The sequence below is a fragment of the Nematostella vectensis genome, chromosome 4 (genome assembly GCF_932526225.1).
Source record: "Nematostella vectensis chromosome 4, jaNemVect1.1, whole genome shotgun sequence".
Lineage (NCBI taxonomy): Eukaryota > Metazoa > Cnidaria > Anthozoa > Actiniaria > Edwardsiidae > Nematostella > Nematostella vectensis.
This window is the reverse complement of record NC_064037.1, coordinates 13336262-13362877: the sequence shown is the minus strand read 5'-3', so window position 1 is coordinate 13362877 and position 26616 is coordinate 13336262. Positions and strand designations below refer to the sequence as shown.

At 38.8% G+C, this 26616-nt stretch overlaps 4 protein-coding genes and 1 pseudogene across 4 annotated transcripts; 3 read left to right on the top strand and 2 right to left on the bottom strand.

Annotated features, from left to right (window-relative positions):
* Nucleotides 1-1457: 1457 nt before the first annotated feature.
* On the bottom strand, nucleotides 1458-7421 carry LOC5511049 (eukaryotic translation initiation factor 3 subunit H). Its single transcript, XM_001631443.3, has 7 exons — nucleotides 7267-7421; nucleotides 6577-6736; nucleotides 4966-5133; nucleotides 3665-3764; nucleotides 2939-3088; nucleotides 2280-2415; nucleotides 1458-1691 (listed from the first exon to the last, which is right to left on the bottom strand). Exons 1-7 carry the CDS (start codon nucleotides 7333-7335, stop codon nucleotides 1476-1478), a joined length of 999 nt encoding a protein of 332 aa, XP_001631493.1. The 5' UTR covers nucleotides 7336-7421; the 3' UTR covers nucleotides 1458-1475.
* An 89-nt stretch (nucleotides 7422-7510) lies between these two features.
* Nucleotides 7511-13122, top strand: LOC125556776 (tyrosine-protein kinase SRK2-like). The gene is made up of 2 exons (XM_048726936.1): nucleotides 7511-8153; nucleotides 11624-13122. Exons 1-2 carry the CDS (start codon nucleotides 7777-7779, stop codon nucleotides 12774-12776), a joined length of 1530 nt encoding a protein of 509 aa, XP_048582893.1. The 5' UTR covers nucleotides 7511-7776; the 3' UTR covers nucleotides 12777-13122.
* A 702-nt stretch (nucleotides 13123-13824) lies between these two features.
* On the bottom strand, nucleotides 13825-18558 carry LOC116617557 (tyrosine-protein kinase SRK2). The gene is made up of 4 exons (XM_032380328.2): nucleotides 18023-18558; nucleotides 16635-16914; nucleotides 15454-16137; nucleotides 13825-15049 (listed from the first exon to the last, which is right to left on the bottom strand). Exons 1-4 carry the CDS (start codon nucleotides 18424-18426, stop codon nucleotides 14861-14863), a joined length of 1557 nt encoding a protein of 518 aa, XP_032236219.2. The 5' UTR covers nucleotides 18427-18558; the 3' UTR covers nucleotides 13825-14860.
* A 242-nt stretch (nucleotides 18559-18800) lies between these two features.
* LOC116617547 (tyrosine-protein kinase SRK2) lies at nucleotides 18801-25991 on the top strand. Its single transcript, XM_032380299.2, has 4 exons — nucleotides 18801-19444; nucleotides 21673-22198; nucleotides 22746-23404; nucleotides 23568-25991. Exons 1-3 carry the CDS (start codon nucleotides 19023-19025, stop codon nucleotides 23373-23375), a joined length of 1578 nt encoding a protein of 525 aa, XP_032236190.2. The 5' UTR covers nucleotides 18801-19022; the 3' UTR covers nucleotides 23376-23404; nucleotides 23568-25991.
* Nucleotides 25992-26439: 448 nt separating this feature from the next.
* Nucleotides 26440-26570, top strand: LOC116617558 (annotated as a pseudogene).
* Nucleotides 26571-26616: the final 46 nt, after the last annotated feature.

Sequence of the window (26616 nt, the reverse complement as noted above, 5' to 3'; positions counted from 1 at the left end):
GGGGATGGCTATTATAACATGAAAAAGGATAAATCGTGGAGCTGGCAATGGACTAGAGATTCCTTGCATTTATACATTTTCTGGAGACAAAGAAATGTCAATCCCATGCATGGTTGACATCAAAGTTAGAAAATTGTAATTATGAAATTCTTTAATGGTTGCCTACTGGAAAGGCAGGTTTTGTGAAACATCACAACATTTTAGCTTTATGCGTGAATTCAGCATGCATTGGATATGATGTTTATCTGAGGTGTTGACTGATGTTGTAAAGCAAAAAATCATTGTGGTCGCTTACGAGAGCCTAAAAATAAAAGAAAATCTCAGTTGGTGGTTTGAAATTTGTGGTCGTTATCGGAGCTGGTCGCTCAGAGAGCTTCGACTGTATAAATACCCTTAGAACGATTTTTCTAGTTACCCACTTGGGTAACTAAATTTTTAGTGGAAAAAAGTAAGAGGAGGCAACGTATTGGCAAAACGCGAATTTGCAAAAGATGCGACAGAGAATACTCAGAACCAAGATGTGGTATATAACATTTTAGCTATTCATTGAGAGGAAACATTAAAGCACACTATATTTTTTGGGGGGCGCAAGAGGAAAAATACTCTCAATTGGTTTTATTTACAACTCACCTGTTTTTCACGACTGGCAAATTGGCGGTTTTCAAAACGTTCGTCCGTATAATCTCTGAGAGTTGTCCATCTTTTCTTTGATTTCATTCCCGTAACTAGGAGGATATACAGTGAGTTCCCCCTGCCCCTAGATCCACCACAGGGTTCGACCAGACAAACAATGGATGCTTTGTGTGACTCGGCATGGACCGGGAGCATTTAACGGCGGCGTGTTGGCCTGATGTGGAGTCAGACCAGCCACACAAATAAAAATAAAAAAGGTGTAGCAGGGGTAGGGCACATGGGCACATGCCTCCCAGCCCAAATATTTCAAATGTTTAGCCCCCCACCCTCCTCTCCCCCCAATAGAGACCTTAAGCAAGGGCGACGACGACGGCTAAGACAACGAGATCGAAAAAGATGTGTTGCGCTTGACGATCAATTCCAATTTAATTGCAATGGAATAAGCAAAACATAGTCAGAGATAGATAAAAATAAACTAAGGATATTATTTCTACAGTAGCGAACGTGGTTAGAGTTTACAATGCAAACGTCCGCGTCCCGAATTGACCGTGAAAGTTTGATTTTTCACGTCGTGTTTTTATGGAAAACGGTTGAAATGTTCAGACAGAACGCGTCCTCACTTCCCTGCTAACAGAGGCCTCTTTTCTCTGTACTTCGCTGGGCTGGCGACCCAGCGAAGTACAGAGAAAGGAGGCCTCTGCTAGCAGGGAACGTTTTCACGTGCTGCTATTACATTATGAATCAAATCCCATTTTTTTTGCCGTCGTCGTCCAAATTGCCGTCGTCGAGGCCGTCAGTAGTATACCAAACAAAAACACAAAAAATTGACGGAAGTAGATATTTTATTCTTTTTTGTCTTGTAGAGCCTGCGCGAGGAAGAACTTGCCAAAGCTCTGTGTCGAGAATTGATGAACGTGCTGGCAGTACGTGTTGACTTGTTCAGAGAGCAGCAGATTATCCAGCCGCGAGGGGACTGGTAGCGGCTTGAACATCTTGCTCAAGTCCTCGTCCGGTAAAGGATCTTCTCCCCGCTGTATACGGCTTTGGTTCTCTTGTTGCTGTCGATAACAAGGAGCAAGTTCGTGTAGTTTATTTCACGAAAATCAGTTCGGCAAGGAAAAGGGAATCTTATTCTTTTTTTTCACATTTTTGCATGGAATTTTAATACACCTTTTTCTAAAAGATGTTGTCATTGCAAACAGGAAATAACAAATGTCAGTTATACAATCGACCAAAAGTCCATATATGGATACTAATAATTTAAAATAATAAGATACTAAAATTATAGCGATACAATAGCCATTCATTAAATAACTTTAATGGTAGAATCATAATTCACATTTATATGATCTACATTTGGAAGACACATACCAAAATATGATTCCAGCAATTACAATTTGCCGATTGCACTGACGTTTTTTGAAACAGGTGCATGTAGTGTACGAAGTCATATATGGTAGCCAGGGGCGGATCTAGCTGAAGATTTTGCTGAAGGAGGGTTTGACACGTTGACAAAGATGGAGGGGTTATTGGGCTTTCTAGCAGCTCAAAAGGGGGGAGGGAGGGGGGGGGGGGGGGGGGATTACAGCCCCTAGCCCACAGTCCTCCCTAGATCTACTACTGGTAGCAGTGATGCCTAGACTCACCCGTCTCTGTAAGTAGTTTTCTTTCTGTTGTTGCTGTCGTATCACACTGCGCTGGTAATTATGGTATTTATTGGAGTCTTGGCATAACTCGTCCACTGACTCCATCAATACCCGCACATTCTTCTCAAGGTACGACCTACCCCAAATACACAAAACTACTATGTTATGCAGGGCTTTCATTAACTTTCAGAGTAGGCGGTGGAGATTGATTAGTAGGGGGTGGAAGTTATTTTATCTTTTTAGTTAAAGGTTATTTTTTTTTAAAAAGTAGTCAGCGCTCGGTGGAAAATAGCCAGCGCTTCCGCTGGCTGCCGGGGCCTAATGATACCCCTGTTATAAAAGATTTATTATGCTGTATTTATTGTGCTGACATGCACTGCAATCCATGGTATGAATTTGATTGATTGATTGATTGACCAGCTGACTGTACAACTGCTTCACTGACTGATTGATTGATTGACTGATTGATTGATTGACAAGTTGCTCCACTGTTTGACTGACTGAATTAGTGCTACTATGCCTAGAAAAGCATGAAGGGTTAACTCTTGATGATGAAACCACTCTGTTTTCACAGAGGCGTAAAGCATACCATTTCACTCCTGTGATTTATTTTCCTGACTGACTGGGTATAAACCAGTGCCGAACAGACATTTACCTACCCAGTTGAGAGTGTAAGGAACTGGTCTGCTGAGGGGGTGGGTGTGTTTTCATCAAGTTCACACAGGAGCACGTTCATCAGGCTGGAGTTCTTGATGACCAGAGGGATCTCTTGGAACATCGAATGGAAGCTTATGCCTGCTTTAGACAGCCTAGCAGAAACAATCATAGACATTAAAACAGGTTTGCCTTGATGACTCGCCTAGACTCCGCCTTACCCTAAAGACTCTTTCAGCTCTTTATACTCATATAAGCAGGGCAAAATGCTAATATATATCTGATTTACAAACAAGCTATCTCTTCAAGCTGCACTACATTAACCTGAACCGAAGGGACGTAAAAGAACCACTGGGGACGCAATAAACCCTCTGGCAGTGACCACCCCCAGTGACAGTGCTTACTAACTGAGGTTACACTTGAGTTGGAGCCGTGCTCTGTTGTGTCAACCTTACCGCTATTTCATATGTGTAATAGTGGTAGAAGCCTTATAAATCATCATTATAAATACTTAACTGTCTTTGAATTGCCAAATATCTTTACACTTCCATTATGAATTGCCAAAAAAAAATGTTATCACTCCCTTTTGGGTGAGTTGGCAAACTTGTTAAAATTGAGCCATGATAACAAAATTCTGTTTAGCGTACTGTAGCAACACTTTATTGTAGAACTTAGCAGACTATCGAAAAATTTGTCTGCGTGAAATTTATACACTCAACAACGTGACTTACTTATCAGCGCTAAATTCACCATCTTTATATAATTTCATCATCTCATCAGAGAGCCTAAAAGCTTTGAGGGTGAGCATGCCTTGAGATGTACGTAGAGGATCTGCAAGGTCGCAATCAAGGAGAAGTTTATCATTTGCTTTACTCTGAAATTAGATACAGTTAGGGAAAGTTCATTTATTATCCCGAGGGGGGGTGGGGGGTGGGTGAGGATTTTGATAAAAGTGAGGGATATAATTAGTTGACCCCCCCTTCAGAAGTAACAAAATTTTTCATGCCCCCCTTACGCTTCCCCCATATTTTTGTGCCCCCCCCCCTTCCGAAAACCAAAGAAAGAAGGAGCAAAGAAAGGAACGGCAATGACAATTTCTAAGGAACGCGAGCAAGAGATTGAGAGAGCTGCAAGCTGGACAAAAAATGGAGGGGAAGGAATTGGATGAAAACATTAATTCAGAAAAAGTGAAGGCATTCAATTTCTCAAAGATGCGACTAACTCAAGGTTGCAACCTGATAATGGTTGATGCTATAGATGAAGTAAAGGAAGCAAAAAAGGCTTTTCGATCTTCTTCTTGCAAGAAAAGTGCAGCACGAGAAAAGGGAGCAAGGAAGACAGGAGAATCAGATATGAGCGAGGATTTTGATGATGGAGAATGAGCGCTTAAAGCATTAAAACGTTTTGTTGGCTCCCCGTACCCAGGATTTTTCTCTGCCTAAAGCATCATGGAGTATATTAGATTGATGTATATACTGCATTTAATAACATGATGCCTATCCAAGTGACAATTTAGAAAATTTACTAGAAAATATGTATCCTATTTATTGTTGAGTTAAAAGAGATTGATTGAGAAATGTATTTATATTTCAATGATAAATTAAACACATTTTGATGATTGGAAAAAATATTTAATGAAATTGTTGAAATGAAAACAAGCAAACCTATATGTTTTGAGCATTTATCTAGAACAAATGGAAGCAATTTTTTTAATTTCTGGTGGCAACTTTTCCCAAATTTACTAGCACAATCTACACATGCCTAGACACAACACCAAAAGGAATCACAGGCCCCCCCATTTTAAAATCCAAACACTTTCGATGCCCCCCCTTTAGACCTCGGATTTTTTTTTAGCCCCCCCCCCCCCCCTCCATCCCACAGTATCCTCACACCTCCTCCTTGGGATAATAAATGAACTTTCCCTTAGATAAAGATAATCATACAGATTACAAAACATGTCACAGCTTTGAAAATCTAAACTAGAAATTTGTGAATGAATTGATCAAGTCTCAAATGCAGAATGCGATAATACCGTATATGAGCACAACTGACTCTTCGATGGACTTCTGATAGCTGTACTGGGAGTCCAGCAGCGTCCTGTTAATGTATGAGCCCAAGTAGGTAGACTGGTACCATCCCACGTGAAGGTGGTCAATGTTGACAGCCCTCAGTCTGCGCATCACTTCCATCTGGTAATTAACTGAAATGAAGACCAAATTACTGTTAATATAACATAATCAACGTCAGGCTTGAAGGGTGGTTTTTCAAGGGGGGAGGTCTCCTGTCGGTTGAGGTTTCTGTCTGCCTTCCCGAAGTAAACTGGTGACAATGCTGCTTTAAATAGAAAAACAATTCTGATCTGTCATCAGTATTTTTGAGTAAATTGTATATGCATGTTCTATCAAAATCTATGATTCCAATTATTTGAAATCATTAAAAAAAATTATAAAAAATCTAACTAAAACCGACTGCATTGCAGTTGAAAAATCTATTACCGTATTTACCGTATAATGCGCACCCTCGTATAATACACAGCCCAATTTTCAAGGCCTTTAAAAAAATAGAAGACCTGTGTATAATATGCACCGTAATAGAAATAGCAAGAAAATTAGAAACAACCAAAAAAGAAACAGAAGTATCAAGATGAGATAAATGTTTCGATTCACAATTCATTTTATTTATACATAAGTACGTTAAATGCTTTTCTACATCTGAACTTGAAGGTGATAATCACTTTGAACCTCTTAGGCATAAGCAGTGCATCTTAGCGCAACTGTAAAGCTGAACATTGCTGAACATTTATATTTTCACATGGAGCTTGAAATGCGAGCTTGTGTTCGTTCACAGCAATTACCACCACTTTGGACGAGGTGCAGAGAGACTGGGTCGAGTAAATTTCAACAGTAAAACAAAAAAATCGCGAAGGAAGCATAAATAATTGCTGTTTTTTCTGGCCAGTTTTTGGGCTTATTTTTTTTAAACACATGATGAGGAAATTAAAGATATTCTTCATTTTGAATACCTTTTACTACATTATTTTAAAGCGATTTGGTGACTGTTTCTCACCCACAATGGGATCGCTGCATTTTCTTATTGATTTCTGCTTTTTATCATACAGAACAATGGGTTCCATGTATAATGCGCATGCTGTTTTTCAAGGTCATTTTGGGAGTAAAAAAGTGTGCATTATATGCCGGTAAATATGGTAGAGTAAAAATTTTCCAAAAAAACGCTGTTACACCTACCAATTTGTTACACCTATCAACCCATCCCTCCTCCTCCTCATCATTAAATTTTTTTCACCAACAACAACATGTCTCATGCCTTGTTAGATGGAATGGAAAAACAGCTGATAATCACTCTTCCTCTCCCATTATCATAATTGTTACCCCTTTCCCACCAAGATCATTATCATATTTCTTATCCCAACACATTTCGCCTGCCTTGTTAGATGGAATGGAAAAAACAGCTGATAATCTCTCTTCCTCTTCCATTATCATAATCATTACCCCCCTTCCAGCCGAGATCATTATCATTATATTTCTCACCCCAACACATTCCTCCTGCCTTGTTAGTTTGAAAGGAAAATCAGCTGATAACCCCCCTTCCCCTTCCCCTTCACACAAACCCCAACCCTACCCACCATCATCATCATCCTCATCGTCCCCTGCCTTGTTGGATGGGAAAGGAAAGCAATTTGTGATCTCCAAGCGGTTATCTTGGATCAGGCCGAGCAAGACACCTTGCACCAGGTCCCCACTAGACCCCTCCTCTTCACAGTGCTTTATTATCTTTAACACAGTCTGGGGAGAGAAAATCAAAATATATAATACGAACATTGTCTTGTTTCTTTCACAATACAATGCCTTTAAAGTATTAAGTACAGGTTAGGGTAAGTCCCATTCGTCAGTCAATAAATAACTCTACATTTACATATTAAAACCATAGTGTAAAAAATTATTATCTAGAACATGCTAAGGCAGATCAATATATAAACTACGAGCCTGCCAACTGTTTCAGGAATCAGATGGTTAGAAGTGTATTATCAAGTCACATATTTAAGCTTGTTGGGATGACAAATGGTTTCTATCCGTTAAAGAAGAAATATAAATGACTAAGCCCTGAAGAATGAACCTAAACAACAAAGGCACAGACGTAAAAATAAATAAAAAATCCTTGAATTTCTGCGGCCATCTTGAACACACACGTGTCATAGAAGAGGACAAATATCAGCGAAAAATCACGCCACTTGCGATATACCAAGGATCAATTGAAGCCATCACATTAACCAAGTATATAGTTTAAATTTTCTTTGCCAACTTTCGGTTCTTACCAATCCATCTACTTGTACGATGTCGATTTGTCCCGATGGGCTGTTCTTGCTAGACCGTCCTTCCGCCATTTTGATTTGGGCCTTGTGACTCGGCTGGTGTTCGGTACTCTCTCGCGAGAGGTCGAAACCCCTTCGGCAATGATGTCATCGAAGACATTCGCCGCATTCTTCTCAATCCTTCTAGCCGTCGATATTGTTTCGGAGATAAAGGGAAATATTTTGGGTGTGTTACGTCACGGCGACGCCTCGGTGAACAATAATTTCCAAGCTGATAAGTCGAGTGTGTCGGGAGCAAATAAACTTTGCGAGGAAATCTTTAGCTACATTTGAAATTCCCTTGTTTAGGATAAGAGTAGCTCAATATTCCTGGTCGAGGGTGTTTAGAACAGACTTATCGTGACCTTTCTGAGGCAAGGAACCGCTGTTGAGACGTTGGAACTCTTTTTTGCGTGCCTCGAGTATAAATAGTGTGCTTGCTTGCTTATAGCATGGAAACTGATCTTTGATAAAATGGGCTGCGTTCAAAGTAGTGGACGTTGTAAATGGAAATGGCGTAAACCGCCTATCCAACTAGACAATGTTATTCAACAGACAGAACCCGAGGGAGACATTGAGAAAGGACGAAAACGAAGCGAAGTACTACCGCTACCTCCGATTCCTCTCTCAACCGAGTTAACGCTGCCGGCAGAACGTAAACTATTTGTCGCTCTGTACGACTACGAAGCCCGTACTGACGAAGACTTAAGCTTCAAGAAGGGAGAAAAGCTTGAAGTAGTAAATGACCTAGATGGGGGAGATTGGTGGCAAGCTAGATCGCTAGTGTCAAACCAAGTGGGTTATATCCCAAGCAACTATGTTGCCCCGCAATCGTCATTACAAAGCGAAGAGTAAGTTTTGTTGTGTACACATAAATATCCAAAGTTTGCCGAACGATTTGATTATCTAATACTTGTCAACACTTACTAATCATCCCCTCAAAAATATGCATTTTCTTGAACATGAAGCAAAATGTCGACTTGGATTTAATTACTAAATAGGGCTACTAAATACGTTTCTTTGTCTTAAAAGAAAGAACTTAAAAGCTGAATGAAATACTCCATAAAAAAAGCTTCACATTTTACGGCTAAAAAGACGTAGAGATAAGGTCTATGCTTATTATTTATTTCCGTGTGTCTGATTTTTTATCGGGCAAGGACAATAGCTAATTTTTCTGACCCAACACAGCAGTATTCGTGATGGATGCAGCGTTTAGGCCCAAGCAAGCTTATCAACTATTCATGATTCAGCCATATTTAACAACATAGAATTGTTTGCTCAAAAAAGAATATGGATTTTAACTGTGAACTAGTCTCCTTCATTCAAATCACACCTGTGCTCGTAGTGGTTAACCATAGTGGTCTATTATAAATGCTGTCTTCTGATTCGTTGAACTAGAGGCTATAAGTTATACCTTTCAATTCAAATCCATTTGAATTTTCCGCTACTGGTAGGCTATAAGTTATCCATTACTTTCCCCTACTGGTAGGCTAAAAGTTATCCATTACTTTTCGCTTGTAGGCTATAAGTTATCCATTACTTTTTGCTACTGGTAGGCTATAAGTTATCCATTACTTTCCCCTACTGGTAGGCTATAAGTTATCCATTACTTTCCCCTACTGGTAGGCTATAAGTTATCCATTACTTTTTGCTACTGGTAGGCTATAAGTTATCCATTACTTTTTGCTACTGGTAGGCTATACAGTAAGTTATCCATTACTTTCTGCTACTGGTAGGCTATAAGTTATCCATTACTTTCCCCTACTGGTAGGCTATAAGTTATCCATTACTTTTTGCTACTGGTAGGCTATAAGTTATCCATTACTTTCTGCTACTGGTAGGCTATACAGTAAGTTATCCATTACTTTTTGCTACTGGTAAGTTATCCATTACTTTCTGCTACTGGTAGGCTTTAAGTAAGTTATCCATTACTTTCTGCTACTGGTAGGCTATAAGTTATCCATTACTTTTTGCTACTGGTAGGCTATAAGTTATCCATCACTTTTCGCTTGTAGGCTATAAGTTTCCATTACTCTTTCCTGTACTGGTAGGCTATAAGTTATCCATTACTTTCCCCTACTGGTAGGCTAAAAGTTATCCATTACTTTCTGCTACTGGTAGGCTATACAGTAAGTTATCCATTACTTTTTGCTACTGGTAGGCTAAAAGTTATCCATTACTTCTGCTACTGGTAGGCTATACAGTAAGTTATCCATTACTTTATGCTACTGGTAGGCTATAAGTTATCCATTACTTTTTGCTACTGGTAGGCTATAAGTTATCCATCACTTTTCGCTTGTAGGCTATAAGTTATCCATTACTCTTTCCTCTACTGGTAGGCTATAAGTTATCCATTACTTTCCCCTACTGGTAGGCTATACAGTAAGTTATCCATTACTTTTCGCTACTGTTAGGCTATAAGTTATTCATTACTTTTTCGCTTCTGGTAGGCTATAAGTTATTTATTACTTTTCACTACTGGTAGGCGGTAGGCTATAAGATATCCATTACTTTTCGCTGCTGGTAGGCCGTAACTTTAAGGAAGGGTCACTTTTTAATGGGGGGGTTGCTATTTTTTGAGCATCGATTTGGGGGGGGGGCTTTTTTTTAACAGGTATTCTGATCAGTTTCCAGGCCTCCTAAAAGTCTGGAATTTCAAAATTTTTCTGGGGAGAACCCGAGACCCCCTACAAAATAGATAAAATAATGCGATGCACGTTCTGCTTGCACTTTCATGACTTTCGTTTGGCTGGTGCTTACAATCGTTATCCCCTAAACTATGGCCTTTACTATTTTCATTTTTTGCAGTTTTGTTTTTATTAACTTCCATCAGTGAATTTACAAATTTCGATTCATGTCAAAGTCCCCCCCCCCCTACTAACTTTTCAGATTGGTGGTATAAAAACATATTTAAATAAGATTAAAGTTGGCAAGGAGCTAATGATGCTTTTTCTATATAGGATTTAACAATAATTAATGGTAAAATTTTCACAGAGAAGCATGCCCCCAGACCCCGTGTACACTATTATATACACTACTGAAAAATGGGCTTAAAATCAACAATTCTCCAGCTCCACCACTCCTTAATTAGCATCTCTATGGCAGTCTCAGCCTCCCCTACACACACACTAATTTTAGTTCTTTTTTTTGTTCTGGGTCAGGGGCCCTTAATTTTTGGTTGCCTTTTTGGGGGAGGGTCACCATTTTTGTGCTTTAGATTGGGAGAGGGTCCCTATTTTTGAACCAGAACCCTCCCCCCCCCAATTAATAATGTCCTTTCCCTAACCAGTGACAAAAAGAAACAGATTTGTATATGGCAAATGACCAGACCAGGCAACATTTTTAATTGACTTACTAGTGTGGTTTAACTAAAAAAATTACTCCTCTCACCCTTGTGGTCTATGCGTCAATAGCTCATACCGCCTTTGGTCTTATGTGCTACAGAGCCCACATGGGCTGTAGGAATAATTGTTAAATAGACTGACTTATTGATGAATGTGTGTTTTCTGACCTGTCTTCACACCTCGTCTGATCCAGACCATATAAACTTTTGGTTTAACTAACTCTGCTTTTCAGTAATCTGCAAACTCAGCCTTATAAATTCCAAGCAACAAAATATGTTTAAATTCTGTCAGCAGTTAAAGGCTTTCAACCGAGCCATCTTACTGTAATGCATTGACCAATCAGAGGGGAATCATGTTCTGTTGAAAATCAAAACTTGATGGAAGTTGGATCAGTTAGTATTTTGGAAATGTTTGCACAAGTTTCCCTTCAGAAACAAGAATCAAACTCAAAGTTTTGACGGAAACAATCATTGATCAGGGCTAGAAGTCGTGCAAAGAGTACAAGGAAGTTGAACAGTTAATCAATTGAACTTTTTAAATGACATTTTGTTTCAAAGTAATTGGAAAAAGATGTACCCACCCCACATGACCATATCAGGATTTTTATTACCCCTACCATGGTCACATCAGGAATCAGGATTTTCAAGAATAATCTTGATAATATCAAGAGGATCGCCTGGATTCCCTAAAGTAGTATGCTCCTTACAACATGTTTCACCCCAATAGCATAATTCTTTCATTTTCTTATAGCTGCTGTAAGATATGATTTTCAGTTTCTCATCTTCTCTTGGGATCTCTATTAAGCAGCTAATGTTGGCCCCTTGCTTGGGCCCTGAAGTGGCTGCTTGTTAGAGTTACCTTTGTTGGTCAACTATAACCTGTTTTTATCATCAGCCTTCTTATCACTGGCCACCAATGATTTTGCACAATCCCCTTTAAATTTGAAGATTAATGCCCTATTGATTATGTCATTCCAGGTGGTTCTTTGGTGCAATCCGACGAGTTGATGCAGAAAAGCTGCTCATCATGCATGGAGAGAGTGGCTCATTTCTCATACGGGAAAGTGAGAGTAAACCTGGAGACTATTCCTTGTCTCTTAGGGATGGGGATAATGTGAAACACTACCGCATTCGATGCCTTGACAATGGAGGATTTTATATTGCTCATCGTGCACAGTTTGCGACCTTGATAGATCTAGTGGAACATTACAACAAGGACTGTGATGGACTTGTCAGCAGACTAAAAAAGCCATGCCCAGCTATAGAGTTGCCGACGATAAGTGATCTGGCTTTTAACATGAAAGACCAATGGGAGATCCCAAGGGAGTCGGTTCGTATTCTCTCCAAGCTTGGACAAGGGCAATTTGGAGAAGTGTGGGAAGGGTTGTGGAATAACACCACTCCTGTTGCTGTCAAAATGTTAAGACCAGGAACAATGTCTGCCTCTGCATTTTTAGCAGAGGCACAAATTATGAAAAAGCTACGGCATCCTAAACTGGTACAACTTTACGCTGTCTGCACAAAGGAAGAGCCAATATACATTGTGACAGAACTGATGGGCCATGGAAGTTTACTGGATTATTTGAAACAGCCTCTCAATTTGTTACGGCTTCCCCAGGTTATTGACATGGGTGCCCAGATTGCTGCTGGAATGGCTTACTTAGAGATCAATAATTACATCCATCGTGATCTGGCTGCACGGAACATTTTAGTTGGGGAGAAGAACATAGTAAAAATTGCAGATTTTGGACTGTCCCGGCTCATTGATGAGGGGGAGTATACTGCCAGGGCAGGTGCCAAGTTCCCAATAAAGTGGACTGCCCCAGAAGCTGCTTTGTACAACAAGTTTACAATTAAATCAGATGTGTGGTCATTTGGAATACTGCTCACAGAGCTTGTGACCTATGGACGCATACCTTATCCTGGTATGGGCAATGCGGAGGTGCTAGCCCAGGTAGAGAGAGGGTATAGGATGCCTTGCCCTATGAAATGCCCACCTCTTTTGTATCAAATAATGCTAGATTGTTGGAAACAGATTCCAGAAGAGAGACCAACTTTTGAGACATTGCAATGGAGACTGGAAGACTTTTTTGTGATGGATACAACAGACTATGCTGAGTACAAAGACTAGTGTAGGCCCATAGGATCATGCCGTAAACTCTTTATTTATTATTTATATTACCTTACATACTTTCCGTACCACCATTCCATGTATTGTGCCACGTATGCAGTGCTTTTATTGCTGTTTGAATAATGTAAATAGGAATTTAAGGTATTTTAGAACAACAAAATGTTTTTAATAGATATGTTAGTAAGCTAGTCTCCAGAAACTTTTAAGGATCATTTATAAATATTAGTATATAAATAGATATTTAGTTTTATTTTTTGTTTATACTTTTTTGTATGTTATCTTTTCTTTAAGCAATTTAAATTGCTTCATGTAAGATAGAGGACAATAAAAATTGTTTCTGTTGAAAGTTTCCATTGTATTGTTCTGCTATGTTCCAGTTATAAGTGGGTTTTATTGTAAATATTGCCATAATCAAAAAATGGCTTGGGTAACGATTTGCCAGCAAAATAAAAAAAAATAATTTCATCAATAAAATTGCATATGAGATGTTATACAATAGTTATTGAAAATAGAATGATAAAGTTAAAATACTGTGCAGATATCAAACTATATTTGTACATGTAGGAAGGTAGAAACAAATAGTATTCAATGCTTGCTTTAGTGTGAGTCACCCACTACTAACAAAAAGTTCAAAACCAGGCCATACTCCGACTTTGCCACAGGACTGACTCAGGTGGCCATGGTAACACGTCTCAAATTTGTAATTATTAGTACTTATTAATACTGTTGGGTTTTGGAGTTTGACAAGTGGTCACGGATAAGAAATTATGTTGTTGGGACCTTCCCAAGCCATTGGCAGAGGAGTAAGGGGTGGGGTTGACTCATTTTAAAGGGTGTACCTTCAGGACCTTGCCAAGTCACTGTTTTCATCAAAGAAAGAGAGTTGTGAAACTGAGATACTTACCACATGTCTAACTTATGTTATACAGTACAATGTTCCTTTGGGACCAGGAAATAGCAGGGAAGTAACAGGGGGTTGGGTACTGAGGTAGGGTGCCGTTTAATAGAGGTACCACTGTAACTGGTTCTCAGGCTACTCATACAGTTATTGTGAGTAACAAACATTTTACTATTTCTAATGCAAATCTTATTTACAATCTAAAACGTGATACAAAAATATTCATGGCCCTATAATACAGGGGGTCATTAATAGCATCTATCATAAAGACTGCCATTCTATATTGTACTGTTGCCCTACAAATTTGGCAACAGAACAGGTCCAAATACCTAGATCACTGCTTTTCCCTTGCTTTCTAGAAATCTCTTATACTTTTTCAGACACATTACATTTCTATTAAAACACAATTCTAATTTTATAATTTGCAAAAAGTGATTAGAAGATTGGTCTATCACTACATGAGCTCAACTAATAATCAAACTGAAGAACCTCCAGCTATGTGTAATTACAAGTTGGTATGCTGCACAGCTACATCTCAATCGTTGAACCATGTAGCACAATAAGTCATGAAGCCCCAGGCTTACATCTTGCATAAAAAAATCCAAATGAGATAATACAGATAATATTGATAGATAAGATGCTTTATGGACTATGAATAAAGGCTGCATAACACATGCTTTGATAGTTCAACAGTTATTGAGATGGCTGTATCATGGTTCATGGAATTAACAGCTTTTGCAAGCAAGTTTAAGAATATATCATGATACATACGGCTGACCTTTTACTTTCTTCATAATGCTACCATATGAAAAATTGAAATACTTTACAGGTGATAATCATTTAATAATATAATTGTATTTTGTCAAGCAAAATGGGACTTGTCAAAGGGGGTTTGTCACAGCATGTAGTAGAATAAAAAAGTCTTAGTATACTGAAAAGCTCATGCTTTAGAAAACTTCTACCCCACACTCTTGGGTATGGTGTTTAGTCCATATATTTTTTGCCCTGAGAGAATATATCCCATACGTATCGCAACATTTGGATCACCAATTTGAACACTTAAATTCTCATGTGGAATCACCCCTATGCCTAGCATGCTGTTACTACAACTACAGTATAATACAAATTTGGATTTAAGGGGAGTATCAAGCTGAAAAAATACAAAAATCTTTTTATACCTTTGAGTTTATTTATCTAACTCTTTGTATTGTGTAGGGTCGGCCTGGAAGTATTCCTCTAGTTGCCATGACAGCGTCTCAAAGGTAGGTCGCTGCATGGGGTCTTTTTTCCAACAATCCTTCATGATTTCGTAGAACCTTTCAGGACAGTTGTTTGGTTTGGGCATTCGGTAGCCCCTCTCCACTTGCTCAACGACCTGATAAAATGTAAAATAAAACTTTTTAGAATATCAATCATTATGCCATTATATGCAAAGCATCCACTTTAATCTGTCTTTTTCAAGAGGAGAGGACATCATCAACCAAATTACTTGAAAAAAAAAAACAAGTGGATTTTAATTGTTGATGGTCACTTGTGGATTTTGTTTTGCAAGTAAATTATTGTATTTTCACCTTTTAACAACAACAAAGTAATGGTGATTGACAAAGCCCCTAGTCTTTGTGAAAAAGGTTTACACTTTATTAACCAAATTAAATAGGAAATAAACAAAATAGATTGGAATGGATGATTTTGGGGAGAGAAATTTGCTGCAATGTGACTGACAGGTTTTTGTATGATTGATCATTACAGAAATAATAAAATCCTTTTATATGAACCCACCTCTCTGTTGCTCATGCCGGGATATGGAATGCGTCCAAATGTGACCAGCTCCATCAGTAGGATACCAAACGACCAGACGTCTGACTTGATAGAGAACTGACCCTGTAAACACGCCTCAGGTGCCGTCCATTTGATGGGGAACTTGGCACCCTCGTGTGCACAGTATATATCATCCTCGATCAACCTTGACAGACCGAAATCAGCAACTTTGACAGTGTTGTTCTCTCCCACCAAAATATTCCTTGCGGCAAGATCTCTGTGAAGGTAACCATACTTTTCCAGGAATGCCATCCCCTCTGCGATCTGCCCGCCCATATCAATTTGAATGGCAACTGACAAGGCCCGTCCCTCATCACTGCGTAGGTGTTCCAATAAGCTTCCTTTTGGCATCAGTTCAGTTATAATGTAAATAGGCTCGTCACGGGAGCATACTGCATATAACTGGACAAGCTTGGGGTGGATGAGTTTCTTCATGAGCTCTGCCTCGGCCAGGAATGCATCTGGTCTCATTGTCCCTGGCTTTAGGGTCTTGACAGCAACAGGAGTGGTATCGTTCCACACTCCTTGCCATACTTCACCAAAGTTACCAGCACCCAGTCTCTTTTGGAGCTGTAGTGAGTCCCTGGCCACCTCCCATTGGTCAGCAGTGTTGTAAGATAGACCAACAGTTTGTGGCTTTTCAGTCTGGAGAAAAAAAAACATCAGCTTCCACTAGGCTCTGATTTTGGGCACAAAAGGCGATAGTGTATATTTATCATGGTAAATCAATCTTTCTCTAACTGTTTTAAAGCTTCTTCTTTTCATCTCTCTTTTAGACCGTTCTAAAAGCAATAAACAGCTTTTATGGATATATTGTGGTATATAAAGATGAGTAATTAAAACCTCAAATCATAAAACATTGAAAACATCAAATTGCCCATGCTTATCTGCTTAAAATTCAAAACTTGAAACTCAACCTCTATTAAAAGGTAATTAATATAATGTTTCTAAAAAGTTATTGATATGGGCTTGGTGCATTGTTATGTTTTTTTTATGGTTGCATACCAAGTAACAACCACATGGTTGCAATTATCATAGTCTAATTATTAATGGAACTATATTAAAGCTACATACTAATCTCTAGATTTGTAAAATTTTTCATTCGGCTATAGCCTTGATATGTATAGTTAGTTTCCTATTACCTTCTGACATGGCTTTTTCAGCAGATCACACAATCCATCAGCACTTTCTTTGTAATGGGCCACTAGATCTTTCAGCGACGTAAACACATTATTATGGGAAATAAAAAAACCTCCAGTATCACTTTTCCTAATACGATAGTGCTTAATCATGTCACCATCACGCATAGACAGGGCAAACAGTCCTTTGTTGCTGTCACGGATAAGAAAGGCGCCATGTTCATTCGGAGGTGATTGTAAGAGTTTCTCGGCTTCTGGACGCTTGATGGGCCCATAGAACCACCTGTTAAATAAAAATATGGATTAATTTCGGTGACAATTGTTTCAGTCCACTTTTGGTCAATAGGTTTTGATGATTGTCCTATCTGCTACATATGTTTATAAGGTTTATTGTACATTATTCCAGATTTCATAATGTGCAGATTTATATCACAGACAAATAGAGAAGTCTCACAAAATATTGGAAAATATATTTTTCAACACTTTTAACATGCAATCATGTTAACATTAATTATGTATACATAATATTAAGTTGTGCAAACACCAAGATACAAAGTTACACTGTTGAGATAAAGTGAAAGCTTCACAAGTTCTTACCATAAATTATGTGCGTGTTTAACCTCTAAATATAATTCTCATCTTCCTGTTTCACGAGTTTCTGATATGAAATGAATGCCTGATAAGGTCACGTGAACAATGACCATGATTTCCCGAGGGCACAATTACAAAATATAATTGTCAATAGAAACTGAAACTTTAAATATCTGAAGAAAATGTAACATTTACGAAATGAATCTAATTTGATTCTGTAATTCAAGAAGTTACAAAGTCTGACTGCTGTAGAGTGGAACAATTTGCACACTTTTGTATTAACTTAATCCGTTTTTCGGGACTGGAATCGGCCTATTTTCTCTCAGATAACTTCTTTACGAGCCCTTATAGCAACGATGGAACAGTTAGAAAGTTGGTTACACTGGCTAGGGTGGTCTCAGCAAATAACTATAACGCTTAATGGGTCGTAATATTAAAAGAAAAGTAGAAGCTAGCGACCAACATCCATTGGAATTCTTGATTTCCGGGTCTGAAAAGTCAAATCTCAAACAGCATATGAAAAAGATTGTAACTTTCCGTTTGAATCTGTATGCTTTATTGTTTGAGCAACCATTTGAGTAAAGTAATTATTCTCCGAGATAAGGTGTATACTATGAGCGAAAGGGTTTTGATTATTTTGATGCTCAGTAGCCCAGCGTACAGTAAAGTAATGTAGAGAGTCGATTACATATTTGCGATGAGAGCTGAAACCGAACTTTGATTCACACCAATAAAAAATTCTCTCTCACATAAATCAAAGAATCTCACAAACATTCTGCGTTGAGATTAATAACACTTACTCCTCGGCTTCCAGAGTTTCCATGGGAGCGACATAATTCATAGGAATATAGCCCTCTGCTCCTGTGTCCCGAGATTTTGCTCGCCACCAATCGTTAGCAAGATCATCAGGGTTAACTTCGAGAACTTCGCCCTTCTTGAAACTAAGATCTTCTTGCGTCCGGGCATCATAGTCGTAAAGCGCTAAATACAGGGGTCTGGATGGTGTAGGAGGAGGCTCTGGTGTTGTCGGTGGAGCTGGTAAGCTTCCAAGCGGAGGATTCGCTGTGTAGCGTTTCGGTGTTTCAGTACATTCTTGCACGGTGGTGTTGACATCTTTTAGGTCGACTGTCGGACCTGGATCTTCAGGTGTTTTAGGCGGTTTGCCGTCTTGTTCGTATCTTTTCTTTGATAAGCACTTCCCCATGAGTTGTTAGTAGTTGAGGGCAGTCAGTGAGCTTTATCTCGGGTTACTCTTTAGAGATTCATAGAAGAAGCTGTGCAGTTTGAAGTCTGATCAGTACACCTTCCGGGACTGCGCACGCCGGATGGAAGGTTGGCTAAGACCTATGCAAAAAATAATTAGAAAAGCAATTTTGATTGGCTAAGATTATAACTTCCTTCTTTTGGGCCAATTAAATTTCTAGTTCAATCCGTAAACCCAACCTGAATCAACTATTTGATACACCTTTAAAAAATAATAATGCCAGTGCTATTTAACATTCCCTTTGTGTTTCTCTAAATTCTATAGCTTTATTCCTGGATTTCATGAAAGAAGGTAAGGTAAGAAAGTACATTTTTTTAAAAAAATTATGTCGGTCGATCCAGGCTTCATGCGCGCAATGCTTGGTACCAGTCCTCCTCTGTTATGCGATCGCTTTCTTTCCTCCTCCCTTCCTCGCTTCGAACGATCTTTGGCTTCATGTCGATCGATTAGCCTTTTTAGAGCTTTCAAAACATTGTAAAGCTTGAAGTGGTCACAAAGCAATAAAGCAGTCGCGTGGCTCGAACTACGAGGCAGCCATGGGTTGCTGCTGTTCGAAATCGCAGAAGAAATACGAGGCGAAGGATGGAGCTACGAATCCGAAAGCGACTGGCGCTCCCTCGGCCGCTACAACTGGCTTCAGTTCTCAAACTCCTCAAGGAGCTAACCAAGTCGGCTACCCCTCCAATGGCATGCATTTCCAAGCAACTTCAGGAATTATGACGCCTCCTAGTAGGTTCCCCGGAATGATGGCAAACAAAGGAGCTACTAACATCTTTATGGCTCTATATGACTATGATGCCCGTACCAACGAAGATCTCAGCTTCAAGAAAGGCGAGAGGCTACAGTTACTGGATAATACAGACGGAGATTGGTGGCTAGCTAAATCCTTGTCTACGGATCAAGAAGGATATATACCTAGCAATTATGTGGCTCCTGAGATGAGTGTGAAGTCGCAAGAGTAAGTGGCATGGTTAGACCAATTTACACTAATAATAACTTACTACTCTTGTTTTACTATAGACAGTTCTTCTCTGTTGAGGCATGTTTTGAAAACTTTATTTTGATCCTTCAATCTTAGCGCGGATTTCAATGACCAAGTTTACCCTTCAAACTCGCCATGTCTGTTAATTTTGACACGATTTCAAATGCCGTTCCGTTCTTCCCTAAACTTTGTTTCAACATTTGGCAATCCATCGATTCCTTTGTTTTGTCGAAAATCTGTATGTAAAAAAATACTAAGTTAAAATGTGATAAATTAAATCGCACGTTGTCCTGTATATAACTTATATATTTTTGTGATACGGATTTTGTTGTTTGAAATCATAAAAAAAATCTACCATATTCGTCTAGAATCCTCTGTGTGACTTCCGGGAGCAGTTTTTGAATCATTTTTTTTTTAATCAGCAGTGAACTATGTTACGCAAGGCTTACTTTTATACAAGGCTTGCTTTGATAAAATTGTATTTTAAAGAATCTCTTCTTCCTAAAACCATCGCAGCTTGATTGGTTATAGAATGTTGACTTTATGTGTTGCCGGCTGTCCGCTCTTCCTAGGGGAGCTAAAGAAGGAATCTTTAATACATTACTTTAGGCATGTTGCAGTGACAAAAAGGCGGAAATATTCGACTTTTTAAAATCATGGTCTACTGTCTTAGATAATCCAGGTGGTATTACCAATTGTTTTAAATGTTCTTTATCAGAATTTGTTGAATTTTTCTTTTATGATATTCCAATTCACTTTAATTTCTTTCCAAGAGAGTATTACCTACAATTATTGTTTTCTAGCAAGCTCATTGTTTTACATTTTGTTTGAAATACCACAAATTGGAATAGGATAAACGTATCAATGTTAGTTCTCAGCCTATATTTGTTGAACAATTTGCGAAACTGAAGCAAGGTCATCTGAGGATCACTGACTTTCAGGTGTTTTTTGTAAGTTTCCTTCCATTTGTTTTTTTTCAAGAGGCAATTAGCTTTTAATGCTTTTAATCTTGCATTGTTTTGGATCTCCAACCAAAATATTTTGGCTCAAGAGAAAACATGTTGCATGAATGTCAAAATAAAAACAGTAAGTTAAAACATAATTCAGAAAGTTGGATTTCAAATGCAAATTGAACTTTGAAAAAAACACATTCATTGTTGAAGTGCTTTACCTAAATATCTTGTCAAAATTTGCATATTGTTTATTATTATTAGGTTTAATTCTCTTTTCAAAAAGATAGATTTATAGTGCTTAGACCTTCAATAACTTTTCTATTATGCACCAAAAACTGGTATTCGACTCTGCCAAATTTTCCTCTTTAATAAGACCACTTCAGGGCAGACTGAAGAAGGTGAATTGTTACAAGCTTATTTACATTAGAATAGTAGCGCCAGACGAAAAAACATTACAACTGACAAAAACATGCCTATTCTAGAATAGCACGCACTATGGATAAAAAAGAATTTACACATCTCTATGTGGGTTCCTACTACAAAAGAAGCCTTCACTATTAAGACCCCGCAGGTAGATAGATCTAAGCCGATCGGCTTAATTTTTGTGTATCGTGCCACTTTTCAGATGTAAATAAGCTTGTAACAATTCACCTTCCTCAGCCTGCCCCAAAAAAGTCTTATTAAAGACAAAAATTTGGCAGAGTAGAATACCAGTTTTTGGTGTATTGTATTCATTATCAGTGTTCAAAATAGCGGCCAGCTGCCAGCAATAGCTGGCTGTTTTCTGGTCTTTGCCGGCTCTTTTAAGAGAGGCAAAATCGGCAAAATCTAGCAGATTTAAAAATAGTTATTTTGAACCCTGATTATTCTAGTTCACGAACACAACTATTTGGCTTTTTGTATTTGTTTGTACAGTATTTAGGGTGCAATGCCCTCCTTAACTAAAGGAAAAATATCAAGTCCCATGGGCAACAAAAATTTGCATGAGATAAATGAAGATTTTTCCTCATACCGAAGTTCATCCTTCTCTCATATTTTTAGACAATCAAATAGAAATCCTTATCAAATTCCCATAAGAATACAATATAATCACTGTCCATCAATCTAAAGGGTTACATACTGTAATTGATTCTCCAGTATGCAAGATTATTATGTATTATTTTTCAATACAGTTAAATATGGTGATAGATTTGTATATATTTTTATTACTTATTTTTAGATATTTTCATGGTTTTTTTTACTTTTTTACAGCTGGTTCTTTGGAAAAATTAAACGAGCAGAAGCTGAAAAGAAATTGCTAGCTCCTGGAAACCCAAAAGGCACATTTTTGATCCGTGACTCAGAGACACAACCCGGGAACTTTTCGTTGTCTGTACGAGATGGAGACAATGTCAAGCACTATAGAATACGCAAATTGGACACTGGAGGCTTCTACATCACGACTAGAGCACCTTTTGGTAGCTTGACAGAACTGGTTGATCACTACATGCAAGATGCAGATGGCTTGTGCTGTATGCTTACGCAGGCCTGCTCAGGCGAGAAGCCCCAAACTGCAGGATTATCATATGGCACCAAAGATGCATGGGAGATCCCTCGGGAGTCGCTCCAGCTACAGAAGAAGCTCGGACAAGGCCAATTTGGAGAAGTCTGGTCAGGGTTATGGAATAGTACCACACCCGTGGCCATTAAGACTTTAAGGAGAGGCACCATGTCCCCACAGGCATTCTTGGCTGAGGCTCAGATCATGAAGAAACTGCGGCATGCAAACTTGATTCAGGTAGGTGCATTACAGTTTAACCCTTTCTGCTCTATGCTGTTCTGTTTTCCCTAGAAACAATAGGCAGAGCAGTTTTAACAGAGATAGGACTATAAAAGGAAACTATTATGAAATAAAAAAAACAGCCTGGGAGCTTTCTATACTCAGCATATTGGTGACTATTTTAGAAATTTGGCAATTTTTGTGCCAGAGGGGGGAGTATTTTAAACTGGACACCTTTTGCGAAATGATGTAGACTCTACAAATATTGATTTCAATTTGTGTATCGGACACCATTGGTGGAGTGTTTTCTCAAGTGTTGTCAGTATGACAGATTGCAAAGTGTGTTTTAGGAGCTGTGGCCTTCTAAGTCTGACTTTCATCAGATAATTTTGTTTTGCGCATGTCTAACATTCAAATGAGATTGCAAATGTGGTTACGTACAATTAAACAGTTTAATTAAACAATTAAACTCTTTTGGATGCTGTGGTATTATTTTAGTGTCAGCGTGATATTTTTTCCAGAATCTCTTGAAGTGTATTGAATTAATTGTGTTATTTTGTTGTAGCTTTATGCTGTGTGCACAAATGAAGAACCAATCTACATAGTGACTGAGTTGATGAAGCACGGTAGTTTACTGGACTACTTAGTGAAGGGAGAAGGTCAGTTCCTAAAAGAACCCACCTTGATAGACATGGCTGCACAGATCGCCGCGGGGATGGCCTTTCTCGAGAAAATGAACTATATACATAGAGATCTTGCTGCACGCAATATCTTAGTTGGGGAAAACTATGCGTGCAAGGTTGCTGATTTTGGGCTGGCGAGGCTCATTGAAGACGACGAGTACAACCCTCATCAGGGGGCAAAGTTTCCAATTAAGTGGACGGCACCAGAGGCCGCTCTGTTCAACCGGTTCACAATCAAGTCAGATGTCTGGTCATTTGGTATTCTTTTGTCTGAGTTGATAACCTATGGGCGTATTCCGTACCCTGGGATGACCAACGCTGAAGTGTTATCCCAAGTTGAGAGAGGCTACCGAATGCCCAAGCCTCCGAATGCTTCGGATTCGTTTTATGCTATCATGTTGGAGTGCTGGAAAAAGAACGAGGCTGATCGGCCAACTTTTGAGTATCTGCAGTCAGTACTTGAAGATTATCTTGTTGCCACAGAACCCAGTTACAGAGATGTTACCTCATAGAAGGTGAAGAAATGGGTGAAGAGAAAGAGGTAAGTTGAAAGATGTGAAGGATGGAATTATCATGCATTATTGTTATTGATATTTTTGTTGTCTGTTGTTGTTGTTGTCTCTATTATAAGCAGAGCAGAAACAGCTGTAGCTGTAATATTGTTTTATAAACATCATCGTTTATATGAGTATCATTTGTTTTAGTGAATGTGTTTGGGCAAGAATGCAAGGATATAGAGATGGCCTAGATGACCGCATAACACATATCCAGAGATAAGAGGAAAGTATTAGTTGCATAATTAAAATTTATCTTCACACATTTATAAGTCTGAATCAGAAGGACAGTGATGCTTCGAAAATTAGTGGAGAGGCAAGAAGGGAGGAACTACATATGGAAAGGCTTAATAAGTTAAGGCACACCATGAATATTTTGTGGGGACGGAGGCTCCTGCCTGTGGGTTGGGTGGAATGTTTTAAAGTTAATGCCAAAGACCGTTTTAACAATGTTGCCGCACATCCAAAATGCCACAGACTGGCGGGCCACATCTGATCTAAAATGTCGTACAAAGTGGAGTTTACAGACAAAGCTATAGAAAATGCTGTCAGAGTGCTATAGTCAAATTGGCACTAGAGTCAAATACCCCTTCCTTCGCATTTTGGGTCAGCTGTGGCCCGCCAGTTTGTGGCATTTTGAATGCGCTCGAAACATCGTGAAAACAGTCTTGGATATTTGTATAGCTGTTGCTTATCACCATTTATCACATGCTCTATTTACTTATTCACACTTGCCATTGGATGGATGCCATCTAATAATATTGATTGCATCACAGGAGCTTGATAAACATGCAGTGTACATAACTTGCCATGTACAACTCAACCTACCCACGATATATTGCTTTGGTGGCCATTTTCGACAGCAGTGAAAGTCAAAACTTTTGCTTAGTCTGTGGTGGCAATACTATGTCTATGTACTATGACTAAACATTTCTGATAAAATCACAAAAATGTGAATTATTTAGTACAACAGCAAAGCAATGCATATTGGGAAGGCTGATTGGGCCCCTTTAATATGATCCTGATGGTATATGAATTGAATGATGCTCTGCTATACATGTGCAATTGCCAAGACACCACTCGCCCGTCTAAGAATGCCAGTCAGTCTGCTTTATTAAAGATAGCTTTATTCAATATATGATTAAAGGTGTTTTAGTGGAGGCTCAGTCACTCTAATCGAATCTATACAACAGACTAATTTTCTTCATGTTTTCAAAAATGAGAACGTTTGAGGACTTTAGCCTAAAGTGAAGGAGGCAAAGTGTTGTTTTAGTCTAACAGGATTGTAAGTTTTATGTTGTCCTTAGCTCTAGGCTATTATACTTGGGGTTTGCTGTTTCATGAAGAGTTTAGTGATGGCTTGTCGGTGGAAAAGGAGTCCCCATCTATTTTATGTATATAAACCAAGAGACCCAATTTTTAACCTTTTTTTATTGATTAACTTAAATGACCTCATCAAATGAAATTGTGAACATTAGATTGCAAGTGCATGTTTGTTTGAAATCTATTAGTTTTTTTTAGTACACAAGGCGAAATTCAGCAATATTTAGTATTGCATACAGTGAGAAACTTTACACCGACATGTGAATTTTTGGCTACATGTACATTCTTTGATCTTGACGTTTAGGTAGAATTTGAACCTTATGAGCAAAATTTTTGCTGCCTTCTTTGGTTCACGCTCTTTCTTTTTTCGGTCGCGAATGTCAGAGACCTTGGGTTGCGCTCGATAAGACTGCTGGGTCTCTTTTCATACCCTCCTCGGTGAGCCGGTGCGTAGAGCGTGGGGTTAGTACTTTGTGTAGCCATCAGTATGGTGAGGGTTAGGATCAGTGTCTAGGACACACTACATTGATGGCTACATAAAGTACCAATCGATTTGTTTTTGTCTTTTGGGATTTTCTGTTCCGCCATTCAAATTATTCCAAGCCAATCAGATCTTTGCCATCTCTCGCCTAGTTCAGTTGCCTGGCTTTCTGTCGTGACACTGTCTGGTTTTCGTCCAGAGGATAGCCAGGGAAGTGCACAAAGCGAGACTCTGATTGGCTCAGAATAATTTTACTGACGGAACAGAAAACCATAACAAATCGTGTTTTGAAAACGCGGGTCGCGATACAACGGATTCGACAGTAAAGGCACATAGGCAATGTTATTGGTACCATATCACTACGATTTTGGTGTGCTTATTTCCCTTCCGCTTTCTTGTAAAAAAACTCGAACATGATGTTGATAATCGCTAGTGACGCTCACAAACCGCGCGTTATGAGGCAACATTCTCATATCTTCCATATGATTTTAGATGCAGCGGTCTCTCGCATTTTACCACTTAGATTACCATGCATCGAAGTTGCAAACAGTTCTCAGTGTAATTTTGCCCAGCGTACAGCTTGTAATTCTCTACGTTGCTTTTTGCCGTAATTTTTTTATTTAAACATTTTAAATCGACCTAAACAAAGTTTAGCTTTTCTTCGCTTAGTCGCCGACTTTATGAGTACAAAGCTGAGAGGTGTTTGCAACTTTGATTCACCGCCGCTATTTTTGTAGAAAACAGTCTTATAATAAAATGTTTTTAGTGGATATACATTTTTATTGTCTTCCATTACTCTGGATTAATAATAGAAATACAAAAGAAAAAGAACTGTGTAAATCCCCTTGCTGCCTGTCCATGAGTTTGGAATGAATATGTTTTGAAAAAACGCGATCCTGAAGGGGTCAAGCGCAATTAGCCTTGGTTTCAGACGGTGAATTTCGGGATTTTGCTAGTTACTGAGGATTTAGTTTTCAGGAAAGGGGACGGGATTTGCAGTAAAAGGGATTTGTGGATTAGGGAACTAAAAGGCAAGGATAAACGAGACCCATACCCCACTCCCCCTCCCCCCTAGGACCCTGCCATAGGTAACAATAATTATTTGTTATCCCCATACTTGGTGTCCTCCATGCCTGATCCTGGGACCTTTTTCTAATGTCCCACATGCAATGGAGTCTTGTTTGGGGATATAGATTGCACCATGCGAACCATTGAAGGTCACTCTGGTTTTCCTTCATATCGAGTAAATCTTTCGCCTTTTACTAATGATTTCCGTGGAGGAGAGCACTCTTTTGTTACTTTGTCTTTTATTACTGTTATTTTTCGAAGCCTGAACGCGCGCTTTGGTTTGCCCTCCAAATAGTCACGTGATCTGTTAGGGTAAGTCTGTTTTGC